The sequence below is a fragment of the Oncorhynchus clarkii genome, chromosome 22, assembly GCF_045791955.1.
Source record: "Oncorhynchus clarkii lewisi isolate Uvic-CL-2024 chromosome 22, UVic_Ocla_1.0, whole genome shotgun sequence".
Classification (NCBI taxonomy): domain Eukaryota; kingdom Metazoa; phylum Chordata; class Actinopteri; order Salmoniformes; family Salmonidae; genus Oncorhynchus; species Oncorhynchus clarkii.
The window spans coordinates 8,945,493-8,970,319 of NC_092168.1; the positions used below are offsets into that span (position 1 = coordinate 8,945,493).

Below are 24,827 nucleotides of genomic sequence, written 5' to 3' on the forward strand. Positions count from 1 at the left end.
CATACAAAGTTCTCCCTCGCCCTCCTTTTTTCTAATCTGACCATAATTCTATCCTCCTGATTCCTGCAAAAATTAAAGCAGGAAGCACCAGTGACTAGATCAATAAAGAAGTGGTCAGATGATGCAGATGCTAAGCTACAGGACTGTTTTAATAGCACAGACTGGAATATGTTCCGGGATTCCTCCGATGGCATTGAGGAGGACACCACATCAGTCATTGGCTTCATCAATAAGTGCATCGATGATGTCATCCCCACAGTGACCGTACATACATACCCCAACCCGAAGCCATGGATTACAGGCAACATCCGCACTGAGCTAAAGGCTAGAGCTGCCGCTTTCAAAGAGCGGGACTCTAACCCGGAAGCTTATAAGAATTCTCGCTATGCCCTCTGACGAACCATCAAACAGGCAAAGTGTCAATACAGGACTAAGATTGAATCGTACTACACCGGCTCTGACACGTCTGTAGCTATGAAGTGCTTTAAAGGCGGGTCATGGCTCACAACACCATTATCCCAGAAACCCTAGAACCACTGCAATTTGCATACCACCCCAACAGATCCACAGATGATGCAATCTCTATTGCACTCCACACTGCCCTTTCCCACCTGGACAAAAGGAACACCTATGTGAGAATGCTATTAATTGACTACAGCTCAGCGTTTAATACCATAGTGCACTGGGACTAAACACCTCCCTCTGCAACTGGATACTGGACTTTCTGATGGGCCACCCACAGGTGGTAAGGGTAGGTAACAACACATCCCCCACACTGATCCTCAACACAGGGGCCCCTCAGGGGTGCGTGCTCAGTCCCCTCCTGTACTCCCTGTTCACTCATGACTGCACGGTCAGGCACAACACCATCATTACGTTTTCCGATGACACAACAGTGGTGGGCCTGATCACTGACAATGACGAGACAGCCTATAGGGAGGTCAGAGACCTGGCCGTGTGGTGCCAGGACAACAACTACTCTCTCAACGTGATCAAGACAAAGGAGATGATTGTGGACTACAGGAAAAAGAGGACCAAGCACGCCCCCATTTTCATCTATGGGGCTGCAGTGGAGCAGGTTGAGAGCTTCAAGTTCCTTGGTGTCTACATCACCAACAAACGAACATGGTCCTAGCACACCAAGACAATTGTGAACAGGGCATACAAAACCTATTCCCCCTCAGGAGACTTAAAAGATTTGGCATGGGTCCTCAGATCCTCAAAAGGTTCTACAGCTGCACCATCGAGAGCATCCTGACTGGTTGCATCACTGCCACCCCCCCCCTCCCCCCTCTTTTACACCGCTGCTACTCTCTGTTGTTATCATCTATGCATAGTCACTTTAATAACTCTACCTACATGTACATGTTACATCAACTAACCAGTGTCCCCGCACATTGACTCTATACCGGTACCCCCCTGTATATAGTCTCGCTATTGTTATTTTACTGCTGCCCTTTAATTACTTGTTACTTTTATTTATTATTCTTATCCATATTTTTTTTAAACTGCATTGTTGGTTAGGGGCTCGTAAGTAAGCATTTCACTGTAAGGTCTACTACACCTGTTGTAGTCGGCGCATGTGACGAATACAATTTGATTTGACATTCTAACATGTTGCAGAAGGGTATATCTGTCACAATCGTCGTATGAAGCGGACCAAGATGCAGCGTGGTATGTGTTCATGATGATTTTTTAATAAAAGAAAGCACTGAACACTGAATACAAACTATACAAAACAATAATCGAAATAACGACCGTGAAGCTATAATGAGAACTGTGCTGACACAAGCAACTAACATAGACAATCACCCACAAACAAACAGTGAAACCCAGGCTACCTAAGTATGATTCTCAATCAGAGACAACTAATGACACCTGCCTCTGATTGAGAACCATACTAGGCTGAAACATAGAAATCCCAAAATCATAGAAAAACAAACATAGACTGCCGACCCCAACTCACGCCCTGACCATACTAAATAACGACAAAACAAAGGAAATAAAGGTCAGAACGTGACAATATCATATATCAATAGCATTGGCTGATACAAATAACATCCTTAATAATATGTGCATAAACTTGTTTTGGATTGACTAGTAAACATCCTCTTGTGTTGATGGATGAGGAAGATCTACTTCACTACTTATTTTGGACATAAACAGATGACCGGAGTAATAACCCTGTGCCCTAAACACACCATTTGGAGGGACTCCCTCTCAGGCTAGACAAGCAAACACTCCCCTCCACCCCACCCCCCATCCCCTCCCATCAGCCCGCCACTGGCCCTCGGTGAGCACGCCTCGGTCACATGACTGCTAATGACTGTTTTGCTGTTGACCCCATTCACTGCTGCACAAACAGATGTCTTATCTCGCTGCCAAATTTTGGTTCCTGCGTTTTAAGAGCCGCTCCACACGCACAGGAAGGCTTTCTTCTCTGTAATTTCTCTCAGATGATGACGGAATTAGGAGTTAGCCGGGGTTTATACTAAGAGAACTCCTATTCGGGATGACTCACGGGTAAACCATGTGGAAATTATCCGACACTCAACCCCTTCCTTTGATCCATTGACTATACTACTAGTCAAATTCCCTGTGGAATACAGGTTGCGTGTTGACTATTCCCTAATTCCTATGTTTTAACACATAATGTAGGCAGCCTGCTATCTGAATGGATCTACAATTACTATCTACTATTCGATATTACATCTCTAAAGCCCATTTAATTGGATGAACGCTTCACCATTACCCTTTAGATAAGGAAGTATTTTTGAGCTTGAATATAACGTGTGTGTGTGTGTGTGTGTGTGTGTGTTGTTTGGTTTTGATTATCCTTGTGGGGACCAGAAGTCCTCAGAAGGATAGCAAAACAAGGAAAATTCGGACAAGTGGGGACATTTCGCCGGGTCCCCACAAGGAACAAGTTTTTTTTAGGCTTAGGGGTTAGGTTTAGCGTTAGAATCAGGGTTAAGGGTTATGTTTAGGGTTAGGTTTAGTTTTAGGATTAAGGTTTTAGGCGTAAGGTTAGGTTTAGGGTTAAGGGTTAGGGAATTAGGATTTTGAATGGGACATTTTTTGGGGGTCCCCACGAGGATAGTAAAACAAAGGTGTGTTTGTGTGGTGAACAGTGTTGCTGACCCCTCTTTCCATTCCAGAGAGCTCTTTAGAGTTATTAGAGCAGCACACACACACACTCTGAACACTGGTGCTGCTGAGTGCTGAAACACACTCCTCCCTTCGCCTAGCCATCGATCTCACCTTTACCTCCTCACCAACCCCTCTGATTCAACACATGTTCTGGGTGCGGCTTTGCTCTGCTGTTCTTTTCTGTGTGGGGCCAAATTCATTGTTCCTAAATAGTTGGATGTTGTTTTTTCTGTCGGCGTATTACTTTAGTGTTAGGCTGGGCTCTGAATACAGCAGGACGCTGATGAATATTAATGGGGAGCGGCTGCTCCCCGGGTACCCGTAACTGTGTCTTATGTTTCTGCTGATGCTATTGAAATACAGGAAGAAATCAGCTGATGTGGGTCTCAACCAGCCGTGGGCTGCATGCAAATCACTACTCATCACTATTCATGGTGACCCTTTATTAGCGAAAAACACAGGCAGACAAAGACGGCAAAGCGGGAGAAAGACATCATGGCCAAGGTTAACCCAATCACGGTAGTCAGATGGGTCTCAGAGTGTGCATTCAAAATGGCACCCTATTCCCCATCTTCTTTTAACAACGCTGGTGTATTTAAAACGGAACAGTCCACGGGAAGCCACAAATTTAATTTCAACTTACTGTGCCAGTGGGCTGGACTGTTGGTCCTTAAAACAGGGGGAATTTAAGACAAACTATCTCAAGGAGTGGTCACCAATGCAATCTCCAAGACATTCCTCATCGAACACCAAACATTTCTGATAAAGCCTTTCTCGCTGTCGGAGGTATGTGCACTTGATTCAGCAGCCTTAGCGCGGGGAAGGCAAAAGTGTTCCCATTTTGAACCATTTCATATGTCTGAAGGTAGAACTCCACCTACAAGGCAGGCCCAAAGAGCAAATCACGTGCAACTATAAGGCCTGCCGCTGGCCAATCAGATGGCTCAGATCACCATGCCTGCACAGTTTCCTCGAGCCATAGACTCTGTAAAAATAAATCTTGAACGCACAACAAAGTTGATGCTGTAAGACTTCCAAACTTGTAAAACCCCGACTACAGAGACAGCTAATACAGAAAAGAGCTGCCGTTTTTTTTTATGAGTAAGCGTACGTTTAAATTGTTATTCAGCACTGCCCAAACGTTGTTCGACAATTTTTATAAGCAATAAAATGCCTTCTTCCTACTTCCATTTACGCTATAACCAGCACTGCAGCTGCAATGAATAAGCACAGCAAAGTGTTCCGATAAGCTTGCATTGTTATTATTAGCGGTTTGTGTCTTTTTTTAATATTGAGGAATATTTTACTTTCTCTGCTCATAGGAGTAACAACACGAATTGGTGCATGAGGCAAAGATAATGCTGTTCGACTTGAGTTTCACCATCACCTGGAAGACGGTGTCCCCCGTTTCTCAGCGGAGGGAGGGTGAGTCGGATGAGAGACAGCCTCGCCGCTGTTCCCTCCCTCCCCTCAGACTGACCATCAGATGCAGGCCATCAGTCCAGTAAAAAAATAAATAATCTAATTACTATGCTCAGTCAGCTATGCCTCACAAGTAATACAACAAATGATCAATTACCAGTGATTATATACCACTTTTAAAAAAAATATATATATATCATTTCAAAATGGTCTGAGAACAACATCATTGGCAGGGCAATTCAAGCGTAGCCAATATGCAGTGATAATGTATTGGGCCTATAAATTACTGCACAAACCTCATTGCTACAGTACTATTTTTAATTGGTTAATGTTGCATAGGCTTATGTTTTTTTTTACGTCATGTTTAAAAAAATTAAAAATTAAAAAATCTGAGCGGTAGATCTCGCATGATCTTGACTCACCAAAAGGTTGGTGTGACCACTTTCCAAATGTGGGTCTGTTGTCGACCCACTTACTCTCTGCTTACCATGTCAAAAATAAGTCACCCACAAGTTATTCCTTGTTTGTGCACATACAGTATGGCACACGTACAGGATTGAGGTAAGCAGAGAGAAATGGAACGAACGTCTGTTTATGAATAATATGAATAATAACTTCTGGCTTCCCACAATTGCGTGCTAGTGTAAATACACCAGCGTTGCTAAAAGCAGCTACCTATTTCCTCTACAGCGCACTACTTTTTGAGCCCTATGGGCCCTGGTCAAAAGTAGTGCGCTAAAAGCAATAGGGTGCAATTTGGGACTCGGACAGGGAGAAGGAATTATTCATGGGAAATGACTGTGTAAGCAGTTCTGGTGACCTCTGGATAAACTACGTTGAAACAGAATCCAAAATCCTCCCTCACACTTGCCGTGCCTAAAACTGAAATGAATGCCAATAAAGAGATTTGAGTTGGAAAGTTTGAGATGTTGGTGTTTTTCCAGGTGTGTCATGGTGGTCATTAACACCGTTGAATGTTTCCTGTCTTTTATCACCACTCAGCAACAAGAACAAGACCCCACCAACCTGTATATCTCCAACCTGCCGCTGTCGATGGACGAGCAGGAGCTGGAAAACATGCTGAAACCGTTTGGCCAAGTCATCTCTACCCGGATACTGAGGGACTCCAATGGAGCCAGTAGAGGAGTGGGCTTTGCAAGGTCAGCCTCTGGCATACTGTGCTCAAAATGAACTTATTATATTTGATTCTATTCTAAATGACCACGTACTGTAGTTGTAGAATGAACAGGAGTCCCCACATTCACAACCCCACATTCCTGATTATTATTTTTTTAATCCACATGACAGAAATTGATAGCGTGAGTTTGTGCTATTATGCCAACTCCTTGTCACTCCTTGTTATGCAAATGTATGTTGGGCTTGGCAAGGCCAGCAATGGAGTTTACAAGTGCACAATAATAATTAATAATCAAAATACAACAAAGTAATCAAAATACCCAACAATACATGGCTTCCCACTGGGCATAGACGTCAATTCAATTTATATTCTACGTTGGTTCGTTGTAATTTCATTGAAATGACGTGGAAACACGTTGATTCAACCAGTGTGTGCCCATTCGTTTGCAATAAAGTGTTATTGTATTTCCACTTATTTTAATTCAGTTTTTCACAAGAGAGGTTGAGTGAACACAGTGTGGTTAGCTGTTGATCCTAGGGGACGACAAAGGTTTAATGCAAGGGCTCTGGTGGCGCGCGCGCGAGGGAGAGAGAGAGAACGCGAGAGAAAGAAAGGGAACAAAGGGAGAGAGCATGCATTCTGTTGAAAAGGGCGTAATTATAGTGTTAATCGGGGCCTCCTCCTTTCAAGCTCGCATAACAGGACACCAGGCCAATCTAAAAGGGTTTGATTCACAAATTAGCAACATAGGATCATAGGAATGTCTGTCTATGAGAGGATGTGTTGTCAAGTCCCTTTACTACATAAAGTAGTAGAATATATGAATATATACTAACCTCAAGTGCACTCTAAGACCTGTCAACCGAGATAAAAGTCCAGTATATTGATGTTTAAAATAAAACTACATTTTATGGAAACGCCTGCAATTGTGTTCACTCTTCAACATAAAGCAGTGTAGGATGCCCCCATGTGATTCTGCAGTATATGTCGTGGATTTGATTTAACTTCATTTAACCTGCATATTTCAGGATGGAGTCGACAGATAAATGTGATGCCGTTATCTCTCACTTCAACGGGAAGTTTATTAAGACACCACCTGGAGTTCCTGGTAAGAGACCGATTTCTTCAGTTTTTTTCACTCTTTTGAGCAGCAGCACTGCTCTCAAGGGTTCGCTCTTTTATTAAATAGCTTCAAATTACAGTAAATGGTGGATTGCCTGTCGGTTCATTGGGATGAGAACCAAGACATTGAGTCGTCAGGCAGCGAGGGGTCAAGCATGATAATACAGCGAGGGGTCAAACTGATAATACTGGGTATGTGTGTGGTGATGGCCCCCATAGGGCCCCATAGACCCAACGTTATAAGGCCCCCATAGACCCAGCACTAAGAGGCAGAGTGCAGAGCTGCCTTGTGTGACCAGAGAGCTGCCTGCCTTCTTTCCCACTCTAATCTATTTAATTGGATTATTTGACTCAAATAGTGTCCTCTGGCCCTGCTGCCTTTAGGAGAGGACGGGGATTACAGGGCCGCAGCTGCCAAATGTGATGTCTGTGTTTCCCAGCCGGGCGTCTTAAAGCCCACTCCCAAGCTCAGCAAGAGCTGGCCGCCTGATTGACAGTACAGTAAGCAATGCAGACAGCACCGTGCATACTATGGTAGCATTTGTGAAGCCCCTCTCTCTCTCTCTCTCTCTCTGCCTTTGTTCCCTTTCGCTCTCTCTCTCTCTCTCTCTCTCTCTCTCGCTCTCCCTCTCTCTCCAGCGCCACCGGAGCCCTTGCTGTGCAAGTTTGCTGACGGCGGGCAGAAAAAGAGGCAAAGCCAGAATAAATTTGTGCAAAACAGCCGCGCGTGGGCTAGAGACGGCGATGCTAGACTGGTGAGTGCTGCTGCCCTTTCGTTTCAGCATGCATTTTGGATGGAGTGTGAATTACTGTACATGGAGGAGCACATCTATCGCGGGCATTCTGGCTCCAGTTTTAATGAACATGCGTCAAGGTTAAATCTTATACCAAAAACGGACAGATTTACGAAGTGTAAATACAGTAGTTAGTCCACAGGTGTCAAGGGGAGATGTGTTTGTGTGTGTAGGTTGCCTCAGGGTATGGGTTAGCTCCTCTCATTAGGTTAGCTCGTCTCGTTTTAGCTCCTGTTATTTTGTATGTCCCCAGGCTGGAATGACCCTCACGTACGACCCCACCACAGCTGCTATGCAAAATGGGTAAGAAGAGCCACTGCAACAAATCCATAGTGTTCCTATTATCTTGTAGGACTTTATAAGCAGTTGAACTTCCTTCTACAGATTTTATGTGTCGCCGTACAGCATCGGAAACAGGATGATCTCTCAAACGTCCATGTCTCCATATATCTCCCCTCTCTCCACGTACCAGGTTGGCATCTACCTCATTCAATTTCAATGGATAGATGGGTTTGCATGACTTTGAATAGCGTTACTATTATATACACCCATAATACACATTTTCTGTAACTGACCAGGTATTTATGAACCTTTTATGACACGTGGGAGTGTTCTCCTTGGAGGATTGTGGTTCGGGATGTGAGAGGTCACTATGGCCTTTCTCAGAGCTATGTTTGTGTGTGTGTGTGTGTGCGTGTGTGCGTGTGTGTGTGTGTGTGTGTGTGTGTGTGTGTGTGTGTGTGTGTGTGTGTGTGTGTGTGTGTGTGTGTGTGTGTGTGTGTGTGTGTGTGTGTGTGTGTGTGTGTGTGTGTGTAAAGTCAGTGCAAGAGAGTCAGTGCAAATAGTCCGGGTATCCATTTGATTAACTGTTCAGCAGTCTTATGGCTTGGGGGTAGAAGCTGTTCAGGAGCCTTTTGGTCCTAGACTTGGCACTCCGGGTACTGCTTGCCGTGCTGTAGCAGAGAGAAAGGTGGCTGGGGTCTTTAGACAATTTTCCAGGCCTTTCTCTGACACTGCCTAGTATAGAGGTGTGCGTCCCAAATGGCACCCTGTGCTCCATATAGTGCACTATTTTTGACCCAGGGCTCCGGTCAAACTTAGCGCGCCACATAGGGAATAGGGTGCCATTTGGGACGCAGTCCTGTAGTGCTGAGCCAAACACAGAGGCGTGTGAGCTCCTGAAATAGCTCCCTCCCAGTGCCTGCCCTGTGCTAGTATATTTACAGAGTGTATGTGTGATGTTCCAGGTACAGAATCCCTCCTGGGTTACTCACCAGCCCTACATCATGCAGCACCCAGTAAGACCAAATATACTACCTTTCTCTCGCCATCCTTTACTCTACTGTCTCTTTCCTCACATCTCCTGTCCTTTTCTTTCCTCCCTCACTTTGTCATGTTTCTCCTCTCCTTTTTTCCCTTTCCATCTTATCTCTTCTGTTCTTTCTTACTCTGGTCAGATGCATAAATCAGCTGTTCCCTTCGCTTTGTGTTATTTCGAAAAAGAGGAGAAACGGGGATGTGGAAAGGGACATGAAGGGTGATGATGCCACACTTACAGTACAGTGTGTGACTGGGCTCTCTGCGATTTACTGGCACTACAGTGTTGACAAAAATACTAGCACCAGGATGCCTGGCTCCCTTGGTGTTGCTCACCACACGACAAGTTGGAAACACTTCAAACATCTTGTGTTTGATGACTGATTCCATTTGTATTTCCTAACAGATGGTTGGGAGCTGAGTAAGTATTGCTCTGTAATAAAGTATTTCTCATTTTCACAAGGAAATAGCGGTTCCCAATGGATGTTTTTACAAATAATCCTCCCCATGTGCCTCTAGCCTTTTCAGTGTTAATCAGCCAGGATTGTCAGTGTCTGTGTTCCAGTTGGCGCCCAATTCCTTATAAAGTGGCCCTACGTTTGACCAGAGGAATATAGGCCCTGGTCAAACGTAGTCCAATGTACATGGAATAGGGTGCCATTTGAGAGGCATCCAGTGACTTCTAAAGCCAGAATGGCCAGCTACCTTGTAATGTGGATACAGGATATGAAGTCCGACACACTGAGCTCAGTTGATCTCCCTCTTGGTCTGAAACCCAACACAGGGCAAGCCCTGGTGGAACGATAAATGATTCACGAAGGAAAAGGATTTCATCTAGGTATTACTGCAACCCTCTCCAGCCTCCACCTGTCTGCCCTGACTAGTGCCAAGAGACTGAACAGGATCCCAAATGGCACCCTGTTCCCTTTATAGTGTACTACTGCTGACCAGGTTCCCTTCGGGCTCTCGTCAAAAAGTAGTGCACTTACCTAGGACATGGGGTGCCATTTAGGACACAGTCAGTCTGTCCTTCTTTCTCTCTTTCCCTTTCTCCTGTTTCGGTCATTTAGATATTCGGGGTAGTAACCGTGAGTTTGTATTGCATTTACTTGTTATAAGTGCAAATAAATAGAGGATCTATGGATGATGTCTGTATGCCTCTGCTACCCTCTGCTGCTCTGCTCTCATCCTCACACTCTCCGTCCCAGGGAGCGGTGATATCGCCCTCTATGGACCATACTATGTCACTACAGCCTACATCCATGATGAGCCCTCTCACTCAGCAGATGAGTCACCTCTCCATGGGCAGCACAGGAACGGTAAGAGGGGAATGGGTCAACTAGGTCCAGAGTGGGTTCATGTGTTACATAATTAGAGCAAGGGCCATACCGTATGTATCTCAGAGTAGGAGTGCTGATTTAGGCCCAGTTTGGGCTAATAGATCAGGAATAAGAATACATGGACCTGATCCTAGACCAGTGCTCCTATTCTCAGACACTTGATAGATACGGCCCCAGACGTACATTTGATGTTGGGATCTGTATTGTTTATCGTCTTGAAGTAGAATGGGTTTATACTTACACAGTTCTTTCCTTCTTTGTGCAGTATATGGCTGCAAACTCTATGCAAGGAGCCTATATTCCCCAGTATGCACACATGCAGACGGCAAATGTTCCAGTGGAGGTTTGTGATTAACTTACTATATATAAAGTACCTGAGGTATACGATTATAGCTATAAGATTTTAGCTCTACGTACTACTCGGGTGTTTATAGACACTAGGTAAGAGAGGTCATTCACATAGATAACTATTGATGTATTTATAGATGATAAACTGCTGCTGAGCTTTATCCAGTCTTCATTTTCCTTCCAGGACAACAGTCAGCAACAACAGATGGAGTCATCCGGTGATCATTCTCCTTACACCTACCAACAAACCAAGTAACACGAAGGTATAGTCAGTGTCTTATATTGTGAATGGGGTGCGATTCAAATGGCACCTTATTCGCTATATATAGTGCCCTAGTGCACATAGTCCTCTGGTCAGAATTTTACAGAAGTGGTGCAAATTGCAGTTCCACCCACAAAAAAAAAACAATTAAAAAAAACAAAACAGTTAAGTCCTCAAACTTGGGACATCATGATTTGTTCTAATTTAATCCAAGGCCATAAGAAACATATTTGTTAAATGAATGTAGTACAAAGTCATTGTTTATACCACTATTTATATTAAGAGGTGGCTGTCCCAAACCCTGACTATAAAGTCATTTGTGATTTTTTTATATTTGTCACACTATTATTTGAATATAACATATTGAGTTGTTCTATTATTACATTGAAAGATGCTGATCTAATTAGTCGTTTTGTTTATTTTTAAACATATATGTCCCACCTTTTAATGTCACTACCAAAACAAACACATTCAAATACTGTGGAATGAATGTGCCTTAAGCCACACCCCTACAAATATCAACACGTGATGGGATTGCACATCATGGCCACATGATGAGTAGTCTGTCTGCAAAGATTAGGGAGAAAATGTGTGAGCAAGTTGGTAAATCTTCATGTACAGTGCCTTGCGAAAGTATTCGGCCCCCTTGAACTTTGCGACCTTTTGCCACATTTCAGGCTTCAAACATAAAGTTATAAAACTGTATTTTATTGTGAAGAATCAACAACAAGTGGGACACAATCATGAAGTGGAACGACATTTATTGGATATTTAAAACTTTTTTAACAAATCAAAAACTGAAAAATTGGGCGTGTAAAATTATTCAGCCCCTTTACTTTCAGTGCAGCAAACTCTCTCCAGAAGTTCAGTGAGGATCTCTGAATGATCCAATGTTGACCTAAATGACTAATTATGATAAATACAATCCACCTGTGTGTAATCAAGTCTCCGTATAAATGCACCTGCACTGTGATAGTCTCAGAGGTCCGTTAAAAGCGCAGAGAGCATCATGAAGAACAAGGAACACACCAGGCAGGTCCGAGATACTGTTGTGGAGAAGTTTAAAGCCGGATTTGGATACAAAAAGATTTCCCAAGCTTTAAACATCCCAAGGAGCACTGTGCAAGCAATAATATTGAAATGGAAGGAGTATCAGACCACTGCAAATCTACCAAGACCTGGCCGTCCCTCTAAACTTTCAGCTCATACAAGGAGAAGACTGATCAGAGATGCAGCCAAGAGGCCCATGATCACTCTGGATGAACTGCAGAGATCTACAGCTGAGGTGGGAGACTCTGTCCATAGGACAACAATCAGTCGTATATTGCACAAATCTGGCCTTTATGGAAGAGTGGCAAGAAGAAAGCCATTTCTTAAAAGTGTCGTTTAAAGTTTGCCACAAGCCACCTGGGAGACACACCAAACATGTGGAAGAAGGTGCTCTGGTCAGATGAAACCAAAATTTAACTTTTTGGCAACAATGCAAAACGTTATGTTTGGCGTAAAAGCAACACAGCTCATCACCCTGAACACACCATCCCCACTGTCAAACATGGTGGTGGCAGCATCATGGTTTGGGCCTGCTTTTCTTCAGCAGGGACAGGGAAGATGGTTAAAATTGATGGGAAGATGGATGGAGCTAAATACAGGACCATTCTGGAAGAAAACCTGATGGAGTCTGCAAAAAACCTGAGACTGGGACGGAGATTTGTCTTCCAACAAGACAGTGATCCAAAACATAAAGCAAAATCTACAATGGAATGGTTCAAAAATAAACATATCCAGGTGTTGGCCAAGTCAAAGTCCAGACCTGAATCCAATCGAGAATCTGTGGAAAGAACTGAAAACTGCTGTTCACAAATGCTCTCCATCCAACCTCACTGAGCTCGAGCTGTTTTGCAAGGAGGAATGGGAAAAAATGTCAGTCTCTCGATGTGCAAAACTGATAGAGACATACCCCAAGCGACTTACAGCTGTAATCGCAGCAAAAGGTGGCGCTACAAAGTATTAACTTAAGGGGGCTGAATAATTTTGCACGCCCAATTTTTCAGTTTTTGATTTGTTAAAAAAGTTTGAAATATCCAATAAATGTCGTTCCACTTCATGATTGTGTCCCACTTGTTGTTGATTCTTCACAAAAAAATACACTTTTATATCTTTATGTTTGAAGCCTGAGAGATGTATTGTTGCATGTATAGTTGCATGTGCCGTGCCCTACCAACTGAGCTGAGGACTACCATGTGGGTAGTGGACAAGTGCACACTTCAGGAAAAAGTATAGACTATTGAAAGGCATAGTCAGCAGGGGGCTCCAACTCTCCAAGAGCCCAAACATTGACATCTATTTGGCCAAGACATAGACTTCTCTAATGTGCTATACTGTACTGTACAGTGTTCCCCTAGGAATTTTTTCAGCTGCGGTGGCGAAGTGAGCGTAGGGATAGGGGGGACCCTCATAGAGGAGTTTTAAAGTAACTACCCAGTGTTTCCAGATATCTATCAAGTACAACCTATAATATCAAGTATGACCTATAACTAGTTTTCCTTACAGAAAAGTGTAATTATGTTTATTAAAAAGCCTAGTGTTGTCACGATACCAGAATTTTGACTCTGGTACCGATACCAGGCTTAGTATCACGATACTCGATACCATCACAATACATCTTTTGAGTTCAACTCATGACATATGGAATTTCTTACATCAACATTTTTTAGAGACATCCATGTATGTATTTAATGAATCAGTTATACAATCAATTTGTCAATTTGACTTTGTTTTTACCAATCTAACTACACAACAACATAATGCTAATCGTTTATTTGAATGGTAAATCTCTATTGATAAACTGGGTAAATCAAGATGTAGCTTAGGCCTGTTCATAATACAGATGAATGCAGATTCAATAGGAGTGTGTGCATGGGTTGAGTTATTGAGCCTGTTTGCATGGGGCTACAGATTTCCCTTCCATGTGGGATTTATTGTATTGTACTGATCAACAACATTGGCATAAAAGTAGTAGGCTTTTTAAAATTATTATAATTTATTTTATTAAGCTATGCACTGTTTCTTTAACCACTAATGACATCATACACGAGGCAAGAGGATGGGAGGTCCGTCGATTCGATGAGCCAATAGATCATCTTTGGGAGACGTGAGAGTGAGACTGATTAAGTGAATTAATAAAGTTTTGGTGGCAGTCAGCTTTGACATCCACATATTTTGCGTTATGGTTTGCATTTTATCACAAACAAAGTAAGTTACTAGGGTAGTGAATTGATGTTAGCTTCATCTGTAAGCTAGCGATGAAAGTTAGCCTAGAGAGCCCAACGAGCCCCCGCCCACTTCACTTCCCTCCATTTGAAAATAAATGGAGCTCCGTTGTTTCATCGCCTCCAACGTGTAATGTGGACTGCACTGTAAGTGGACCAGGCAAGATGCGGTATAAGGGGAACATCGGCTGCGCTGATAGATAGACTTGACCCGTGAGACACTGACAGAAGTACCGAAAGTAACAACAATTCTAATAACGGACCGTTTTTCATGTTCTAGTATTGAAAAAGTTCCTAAGGTTTCGGTATACCATGCAACACTAATAGGCATACCCCATCAACAGAGTGGTGTTGGCATATATATGCGATCAATATCACGCCAAATGTTTTTACAAATGTAAATCTCTTTCCACAAATGTAAATCGCTATCCACAAATGCAATTCACTATCCACAAACGAACACCTTTTGATTTGTATTTGTAAATCGATATATTGCATTATAATTGTTTTATAACTGCAGATATGCAGGTAATTTCTAAGGGCCTTAAGTAAAATGACTGCCAAAAAGATTTGCGCATAGGAGAGATATGAGCAAACATGACAGATATGGCAAACCTGCAACTCCATATTTTGGAAGCGTTTAGGTAACCTGATTTATGGCAGGGATTTGACAACAATAAAAAGACAAAGTTATCACGTTTATAACAAAAGTTCTCACGCTAGAAATACATTTCTCACTCAGTAGAAAGCGATTTATATTCATAGAAAAAAGGTTTGTACCCATAGAAAGCGATTTCTATAAATCGCTGGCAGCCTTTAGTTCGGCCATGTTGATGCCTGCCTTTCAAGGCTGCAGAAATTATAGTATGGTCACCATAATATGTTAACCATGTGTAACCATAGTATGTCCAAAGTCAATAATTGAAACCCTAGCCCTACATTACTCAACACGGTTCATCACCCAAATAGTTGAATTAGCTGGCCAGTGTGATAGCACCACTAAATGTGAAGGATATGTCATACATTGTAAGTGATTATAATCCATCCGCTGTCTCATGTTGCACGGACGATGAGCATTAAAGGAAACATAAGTATCCCTGAGGCCTCTAACCGTCTCCCCATGAGAGGCATATAGAAGGGAGGTGTAGGATATGGGATCAGACTTAGTAACATAATTGCTTCTGTCCCTCTCCTCGCCCCAACCTGGGCTTGAACCAGGGACCCTCTGCACTCATTGACAACAGTCACCCTCGAAGCATCGTCACCCGTCGCTCCACAAAAGCCACTGCCCTTGCAGAGCAAGGAAAACAACTACTTCAAGTTCTCAGAGCGAGTGACCTCACCGATTGAAACGCTATTAGCGTGCACCGTTAACAAGACATTTGTGGAGTTATAATGAAGCCGACCTAAGTGTATGTAAACTTCTGACTTCAACTGTACATAAGTATTCACACCTCTGTGAGCCTTTCTGGGTAAGTCTCTAAGAGCTTTGCACACCTGGTTTGTACAATATTTGCACACTATTCTTTTTACATTTCTTTAAGCTTTGTCAAGTTGGTTGTTGATCTTTGCCAGACAGCCATTTTCAAGTCTTGCAATAGATTTTCAAGCTAATTTAAGTCAACTGTAACTACTGTAGTCCACTTGGGAACATTCAATGTCGTCTTGGTAAGTAAATCCAGTGTATATTTGGCCTTGTGTTTTAGGTTATTGTCCTGCTGAAAGGTGAATTTGTCTCCCAGTGTCTGGTGGAAAGCAGACTAAATCAGGTTTTCCTCTAGGATTTTGCCTGTGCTTAGCTCTATTCCGTTTCTTTTTATCCTAAAAAAAAAATCCCTAGTTGTTGCTGTTGACAAGCATACCGATAACATGATGCAGCCACCACCATGCTTGAAAATATGAAGAGTGGTACTCAGTGATATGTTGTGTTAGATTTGCCCCAAACATTGCGCTTTGTAATTAGGACACAATGTCAATTGCTTTGACACATTTGTTGTAGTTTTACTTTACTGCCTTATTGCAAACAGGATGCATGTTTTGGATTTGTTTCCCTTCTATACAGGCTTCCTTTTATTCACTCCATCATTTAGCTTAGTATTGTGGAGTAACTCAAATGTTGTTGAGGCATCCTCAGTTTTCTCCTATCACAGCCATTAAACTCTGTAACTTTTGTAAAGTCACCATTGGCCTCATGGTGAAATCCCTAAGCGGTTTCCTTCTACTCCAGCAACTGAGTAGGAAGGACACCTGTATCTTTGTAGTGACTGGGAGTATTGTTACACTGTCCAAAGTGTAATTAATAACTTCTCCATGCTCAAAGGGATATTCAGTGTCTGCTTTTTTATTTGTACCCATTTACCAATAGGTGTCGTCTTTTGTGAGGCATTGGAAAACCTCCATGGTCTTGTGGGTGAATTTGTGTTTAAAATTCACTGCTCAACTAAGGGAACTTACAGATAAGTGTATGTGTGGGGTACAGAGGCGAGGTAGTCATTCAAAAAGCATGTTAAACACTATTATTGCAAACAGAGTCCAAGTAACTTATTATGTGACTTGTTAAGCAAATACATGTATTACTCCTGAACTTATTTAGGCTTGCCATAACAAATGGGTTGAATAATTATTGACTCAAGACATTTCAGCTTTTCATTTTTAATTCATTTGTAACCATTTCTAAAAACATAATTCTAATTTGGCATCATGGGGTATTGTGTGTAGGCCAGTGGCACAACATCTCAATTGAATCCATTATAAATTTGTGCTGTAACACAACAAAATGTGGAAAAAGTCAATGGGTGCGAATACTTTCTGAATGCACTTTACTGACACAATAGACATAATAGTAATAATAGTAGAGGGTGTTTCTGTAAATAAACACTTGCACTTACGTTTTTTTTTTCTTCAAACAAAGTCATTCCGTCTGTCCTTCCGGGTAAAGACATCAGTGACTGAGCTGTAAAACATTTCCCTGTTGGCCATCAGTTTTAAAACTCTAAATGGAGATGATGGCAAGGGTTGACAGTCGTCCTGGATCGGTCCGGTTCCCACTGTATGTCTTTATCCCTTTCAGCGCAGAAAATGACTTTTGTGGCTGGTATAGTGAGAACCAGTTGCAGTGACTTTGTCGCCTCTGTCCAGGTGATTTGTCTACCATTTGTGAACTGTACAATCCAACAAAATCAGCCTTAAATCTAACAAAATTAAGTTCACCAAAGTGGTCAAACCTGGCTCACATCTGAACATTGATATTGTCCCGTATGTTGTAGTAGATTCGCCCCCTCTCTACTCTGATTGGCTGTTTGCTATGAGTTTCGCTTTTTGCCAGGCCCAGTTTATTGCATTTCTGTTTGACTCTCTCATAGAAACGATCAAAGTCTTGTCGCTGGAGTTCCAGTGCTTTCATTGTGTCGCTGAGGGTACGGCAGACACCCATATCCATCACTTTGTTCTGCAGAACATGGAAAAGCGTGTCAGTTTCATTGAAAATTCCATCATAGGCCATGAGCAGAAAGAAAAACTGTGGCTCCTGAGTGGTGCAGCGGTCTAAGGCACTGCATGTCAGTGCTAAAGGGGTCACTACAGACCTTGGTTTGATTCCAGGCTGTATCACAACCGGCTGTGATTGGGAGTCCCATAGGGCGGAGCACAATTGGCCCAACGTCGTCTGGTTTAGAATTTGGCCGGAGTAGGCCGTCATTGTAAATACAAATTTGTTCTTAACTGGCTTGCCTGGTCAAATAAATAAAAATGGGTTGCTAACTGTTCAAAGGGTTAAGGCATGTAATATTTCCACATAGTTGCCCCTGGTCCTGTTTGATGAGCTGACATTCTCATCATTACCACAAAATATCAACTCGGCAGCATGCAGCATTAATTAACTAGATCTTTCAAAATCTCCTTTAGCTTTGCATTGTGCATGCTGATGTTCAATCTCTGTTGTTCATTGCCAGATCTATCCGTGAGCTGCCAAATGTTTTAAAAGCTATCTGCCTTTGGATATGAGTCACAGATTTCTCGTGCTTGTTGAGTGCTGTAGACTAGTTGTTCTAGTCGCAGTATCCGGCTCTTGTCCACACGCTGTCACTGGTGGAGAACAGCAAGCGGGGGAAGCGGAGTCCACTGCTAGCAGTGCAGCCACAGAGCCAGTCTTTCTGGGCGTTGATATCGCTCAGATTGAAATAATCGTGTTCGTTTCTGTCCCTTCCTTTGATGTAGCTCCCTAAACCCAGGTGTTGTTCTTCCCTCCCTTATCACACCCTGTTTTGCTAGAAAACTGTTTCAGATGCAATATGTTAGCCATCCTGATCAGCTTACTTTAGCTAGCAGTAAAACGAACGTAACCGCCAAAAAGGTGGCAGATGACATGTGACGTCCATAGGCAGGAGCGAGCTCTTCCTATCCTCCTTGCCTATCCTCCAGCCTATCCTCCTGCCTATGCTCCTACCTATCCTCCAGCCTATCCCATTACATTTTTTCACTATAATATAATATTTATATGTATTCATTTTTCATGACAGTTGTTTTTTAATTCATTTTCACAGGGTAGGCACTGTCTACCCTCCCAACCCTGACCGCACGTCACTAATCTACTATACTGTACCCTACTCTACTGTACCGTACTGTACTCGAGTTTACTCTACTTGAGTCTCTTACAATTAAAGAAAGGGCCCATGGACTCTCAGATCTAGTGGTCTTGAGACCACTAAAGACCACATAAATTCGGTCTTTAACTTGTCATGGACTCAGCTCACTAGGTCTGGGTCTGGACCTTGGGACCGATGTCCTGTTATAAATCTTGGTCGTGGCTCCTGGATATTACCTTAGTCTTTGGTTTACAAACCATAGGCAACCCAATTTGAGGAAGACAGTGCTATCTGATCATTGGTTGATCGCTTCCAACACATAGGAATCCACACCCAGTTGACTACTTTTAAATGGTGGAAACAGTCAATGGCAATGTCTACACTAAAACGAGTCTTCCATTTATCTTTATGATTGAAACTTGACACTGAAATGCCTGTTATCTTGACAAAATAAAGATTGGTAAAGTGACCATTTAAACATCTAACAATATGATTAGATATGCAAGTAATAAAGTCATTCAATTAATCAGAAAGTTTCAGATTCATACCATCAACATTGAACATTTTACAGAGAATAATAGAGTTCAAAATTCAATTTTAGAAAATCTGTTTTTTACTATTTTATTAATTTGGTATGCAAGTTCAATCTCTAAAATGTGTCTGTAATTGAAGGTTAATCAAAATGATCACTACTGTGCATGGTTTTCCTTTTATTGCAACTTTTTCACTATGGTTCGGTAGTGACAAATTTAATGGGGTGGTAAGGAACTCGGGTAAAATATTATATATTATTTTTTAATTGTGTGAGTATGTCTACCTGGCATATGTTGTAAGACATCTGTCCTGAAAGTTTGGGAAAAATAGGATACAAACGTGATTTTTTTCTTCTTCTCCAAACCCCAATTTGCAACACTTCTATAGAATCACCCGTGTATATGGTTCCATTGGGGACAGAGCCATGGAAGGAGCCAATGCCCCCAGCCTGTATGGTTGTGGGTAAATGTTTCATATGATAGAAAGACACTTAGTACCAGAGTTTAACTCATCTGATTGTCTCTCTGGTTGTGTCCTCTCAGGTGTGGTAGGAGCCCAGAAGAATGAGTTGTATGACAGCTGAAACAATCATGGCTTCCTCTGGTGATGGATTGTGCGTTAAGGATTTATCCCAGTTTTTGCACAGGTTCCGCAATGATTTCCTTTTGTTTGTGATAAGAAAAACAAGTGAGACTGTTCTGTTATAAGTTCCATGAGGTGCAAATAAGTGATCGTTTCATCGAAGGATACTATAATTCTCAAAAAAAGAATAAAAAAAATAGTTGTATTTTAATAAAGAAAGAATGTTTATTTTTTACAGAGGATTGTCACATGGGATGCAAGAACCTAGAGCGGATCATGTGACTTGTTGTTTAAGGTGCATGATAGTAAAGATGTCTTGTTAATATTGTTTATGATTTCAATTTTGTTTTTCTCTTATTTTGTACTGAAATAGATTTTTTTCTGAAGATTTATTAGCCAGACATCTTGAAAATGATGTTTTGTGCTTGCTGTGTGAGTGTTGCTATGGTGAAGTGTTCAATGTTTTTTCTTGTAAAGTGATTTATCTTAGTAATCTAGATTGATCTTTCTGTCTCATACAATTTGCCTTAAAACATTTCCGTACAGGAGCTGTATAGGCAACCTCCGAGGCTAGAAATGAGCAAGAAATGTTAAGAGCTATTGCCTTTTAAATCAGCTAAATAGGGCTTTTCCTTTGAGTATAGCTTATAAAATCTGCTGTGTTTAGAGATGTAGGATCTTAATTTGATCACCCTGTTGCCAGAGAACTTTCCTGCAATGCAGGACATTTTAAACTTGTGGTGTATTTGAGGTTTCAAAAGGCTTCTGAAGTGTGTAATTTCCATTTTGTAATTTCCCTTTTGAAAATTATATTAACCACTACAAAAATGTCCATTCAATATAAATCGACATAACAATTCACATTTCCTATTGCTGCTGGATTATTTTCCTGCTGTAGCAAACTGGCTCAAATAAAGATCCTACATCTGTATGTGTTTTGCTTTTCCCCTCTAAAAATGAATCTAAAATATAAGTATTTGAAAAAAATGTTTCAAGTGAAACGACCCTCTGAATCTGATGATGATTTTGAATAGGATGTCATGTTTGTATTATCCGAGGGCCTTAAAGGTCTTTGGTTGTTGAATGTGGTAGATATCCTGCTGAATGATCACATTTTGAATTTTGCCTTTCAATTACTTGGTGTTGTAGATTAGCCTAAAATGAACTTCTTGGGGTGGGGATGGAATAAGGGAGGGCGTGGTTGTGTCTTTTTTGGGAGATGTTGTCGTTCTCTGTCAGCTTGGCAGGATGTTTCTTTTTCACTTTCAGTTGAAATGCAAACAGGCAAACTTGGATATATTATTGTGCAAAAAAAACTATCAAAGCCTTCACGTACAACATGGAGTTTGAGTTGGGGGAAAACGGAGATGAAAATGTTGATTTTATTGCACCTAGATGCTCTTTGATAGGAAACAAACAAGCTCGGCACTTCCAATTATAGTTTACTTCACCAAAGAACTGAGCTAGTAAATTGAGGAAAGTGTCATTTCTCTCTCACAGGGATGTGATTGACTTTTTGCCAGACTAGATTGCAGTTTGGAAAATGTGCCTTTTTTTGTACATTTACTTTCAGTTTTCATACGTTTTATGAAAGTATGTACACAAACAAGCTTGAAGGACGATTTGGATCCAACAAATGCCACACGCTGATTTCATCACTACAGAAAAATGGAAAATGCAGTGTTAGAAATACAAAGAAGGCAGTTTGAAACTATGAAATTACAAAAAAAATCTTATAATAATCTGTTTGACATTGTGCAACAGATAATGTTATTGCTAAAAGTTTGATTATTTTTTATCATAGTAGATTTGAACAGGCTTTATGATTGAGTTGTCTTCCAGAAGCTCGTTTTCTGGCCTGATGGTCGGACAGACTGACCAGTTATCTACCTCAGAGTTTCGTTTCTCCTCTGTATTGGGCCGGGTTAGCAGGTCCAGCCTGCCCTTCCAGACCAAACGCCATGCTCAGGAGCTGGCAATATACACTTGTTTTCTTTCAGGTTGTTTTTAATACTTTTTGATTTTCTTCACTAATTTTATTTTTAATTATGATATATTATTAGAATCATTTTGAGGACAATTGTGCGTTGAGCGTTTTTTAGTTGTGTTCAGACATTAAGTTTCATAGTTTCAAAAGTAGAACTGCTGCTTTCATCACAAGACATACCTGAGGCTAATAAAAGTGGTTGAAGACAAACAAAAGCTAAAGCTGAAAGTGGTATTTCCTGGATCTGTGACATCTCCTGAGAACATCATTGTTGCTTTGTCAGTCCAGACAGACTTGCAGCAGCATTTCCTCTGCAGTCAGCTTGAGTTGAGTTACCAAAGTAAAGGGCCATTGTGACTATACTTGAGATTTCTGTGTAAGGCCTGAGAGTGATAACTAATTCTGTCGAGTGCTTGTGAGGGTTATGCTGCTAGTAATGTCTGAACCAAGTGCCATACTGCGTCTGGATCAAGGGTTTGGAAAGGTTCACAAAGAAAGAAAAATGCTAATTTAATCAACCATCGTGTTAAAAAGTCATTAAGTTATATTGAAAAGTAATAATTTATGAAGAAAGACGTTTTGTACAGATCGTTTTGAAGAAATAAAAGATTTTCATAGAGATATCTATATGAGAGTTAATTTTTGATTTTGTTTTACATGTGCCACACATTTCCCAGTGGTAACATATGTCCAGTTTAAGGAAACCATCCTCTGTGTTTTTGTTTTATAGTGTTTGTTAAAGCCAAAAATATTTTCAGTAGATTGTTACATAAGCTTTATTTCTGTTCATTTCTTTGATTATTATTTTTTTTAAATAAAAACTTAAATTGGACTTGTTCTGTGTTCTGTTGGTGTGGGAGGGAAGAGATCTCATTATATTGATATCTGGCTGTAAACAAACCCTCAGAGCTGAGCCAGTTGCACATGAAGAGCTTGTTTATTTCCATCCTAGCAACATGACAAAAAAGAGTCGTAGTTACAAGTTAGCATTATCTAAGTTATAGGATCTCTATGCCTAAAACTATACAGGCCGAATCCCCCAAAGTAAATGGGCGCGTTTGACATTGCAGCCGACTTGAAAGGCGAGTTGAGACTGACTGATCTACAAATCACCTTCCATCATAAATAACTACTCAATATGATTTGTAGATCGGCCAGTCACAATTTACCCACGATACAAACCGGCTTTGATGATCTCAAACACGGCCAATGGGGGAGTTTGATTAGACTGAACCTGGGTAAACCGGGCTACGGCCCATTACGTCACCGGGAAAAAGTGGTGAAGTGAAGTGTGGAGTGCCCACCTCAAGTCGAGCATGCCCTGGCCATAATGTCCACAAAACAGCACAATGAATCGTTCAGAAACATAAAACATGTATTTTCTATAAAATATATAGTTTTTTTCCTTCAGAAGGCAGGTAAAGCGATATGAGTTTTCTATAAAGAGCAAACACTTTTGCATGTGGAAACACTGAATCCTAACTCATTACTTTACGTGCTTGACATACATCACTTTTGTTTTCGGGCGTGTTTTCCGTCGAATTTGACCGGGGCACCCCGGAAGGCAGCCGGTTTTAAAACGAGTGCAATCAATGCTAACCCGGTTCGCCCGGGGCATTAATGAAATCCCCTCAATGTTTTTAGCTATAAAGTTTTGCCTCCTCCCTCCTTATTGCTGATCATTACCCCATCAATCCACTTTCTCTATTGGATGTACTTAATTTAACCAATGGCAGCTGCTCCTGCTCTACATAAACATACATTTCTGAGTAAAAATGTTCAGTAACAATCAGAAGTAACAAGTGGAAGACAAATTACTTTGAAGATTAAAAAAATATATGAGTAGCTTATTATTTTACATTTCCATACTGTGAAATGTGTCAAGACCAGAAAAAATTGGAAGCATATCAGAAATTCAGCATATCTTTGAAAGTGTATTATATTTGAACCTTTCTTTGAGTCTCCCTTTGTACGTAAATGATACCGATAACCTCTGTTTCCACAGATAAGGTGCTGAATGAAAACAATTTCAGCAGTTACCGCTGACATAGCCTTTGCAGTGATTTTCTTATGGATCTTCCTCACAAAACCAAAAGCTTTCAGGAATGATTGGAGCGACAGCACAGCATGGCCTGTGAAGGCCTATCTCCTTACCAGAGACTGGCTCACCAAGGCCCGGAAGTGAGATTATTCCCCCACTACCAATTTCCTCATAGTACATGAGAATTCCAGTCATTTGCCTCAATACACTGACACTGACCTTACCTCACACAGAGTTGAGATTGACACCGCTGCCGCATACAACGAAGACGTGACACACGTCCTCTTGCGACAGAGGGGAAACTTATCTATGTGGTCCGTTACGGCAGCAAATGACATGTACAGAAGCCTCAGGAAAAGGAAATTGGATATATGGGGTAGAATCATGGCAATCCAGCCGAGCAATATAACTCTGACAATGCAACTTATCATTAACCTTTCGTCTGTTTCATGTCTCATCTTGTGCACTGTTTTGTAAATCCGGTATGGAGGCAATCTGATCAACATACCAGGCCTCACTTCGCTAGTCTGTCCTTAGAATGCCTGAACAGGCCTTACTGTTGATGAGACATTCTGTTGAGTTGAACTTACAGTGTGTTTGGCATTAGCACATTCACAGCCCTGAGGGTGAGGGCAGTGTAGAGATTATCAACACCATGTCCTGGCCATGGTGTTAACATGCATGTCCCAATCTCAGCCAGTGTGAGTGGTGACAGGAGGGAGGATAAATGAATGGGGGCTTGGAGAGGGCTGTGACCAGGCCTGGGTAGGTAGTGGATGGGAGGGAGGATAAATGGATGGGGGCTTGGAGAGGGCTGTGACCAGGCCTAAGTGGGTAGTGGATGGGAGGGAGGATAAATGGATGGGGGCTTGGATAGGGCTGTGACCAGGCCTGGGTGGGTAGTGGATGGGAGGGAGGGAGGATAAATGGACGGGTGC

General features: G+C 41.7%; 1 protein-coding gene across 14 annotated transcripts in view; it reads left to right on the top strand.

The window, feature by feature from the left end:
* Positions 1–22,680, top strand: part of LOC139380291 (RNA-binding motif, single-stranded-interacting protein 1-like) — a 67,586-nt gene extending 44,906 nt beyond the window's left edge. For 7 of the 14 annotated variants that reach the window (XM_071122862.1, XM_071122860.1, XM_071122863.1 and 4 more), the window contains 10 exons: positions 5,575–5,732; positions 6,739–6,818; positions 7,472–7,587; positions 7,880–7,929; positions 8,011–8,098; positions 8,874–8,924; positions 10,152–10,262; positions 10,549–10,626; positions 10,816–10,894; positions 19,822–22,680. In XM_071122862.1, the coding sequence (XP_070978963.1) occupies positions 5,575–5,732; positions 6,739–6,818; positions 7,472–7,587; positions 7,880–7,929; positions 8,011–8,098; positions 8,874–8,924; positions 10,152–10,262; positions 10,549–10,626; positions 10,816–10,887 (804 nt within the window). In that variant the 3' untranslated portion in view covers positions 10,888–10,894; positions 19,822–22,680. The remainder of the gene's footprint in view (positions 1–5,574; positions 5,733–6,738; positions 6,819–7,471; positions 7,588–7,879; positions 7,930–8,010; positions 8,099–8,873; positions 8,925–10,151; positions 10,263–10,548; positions 10,627–10,815; positions 10,895–19,821) is intronic. The other 7 variants (XM_071122867.1, XM_071122868.1, XM_071122869.1 and 4 more) reach the window with 5 other exon arrangements.
* The last annotated feature ends 2,147 nt before the right edge of the window (positions 22,681–24,827 follow it).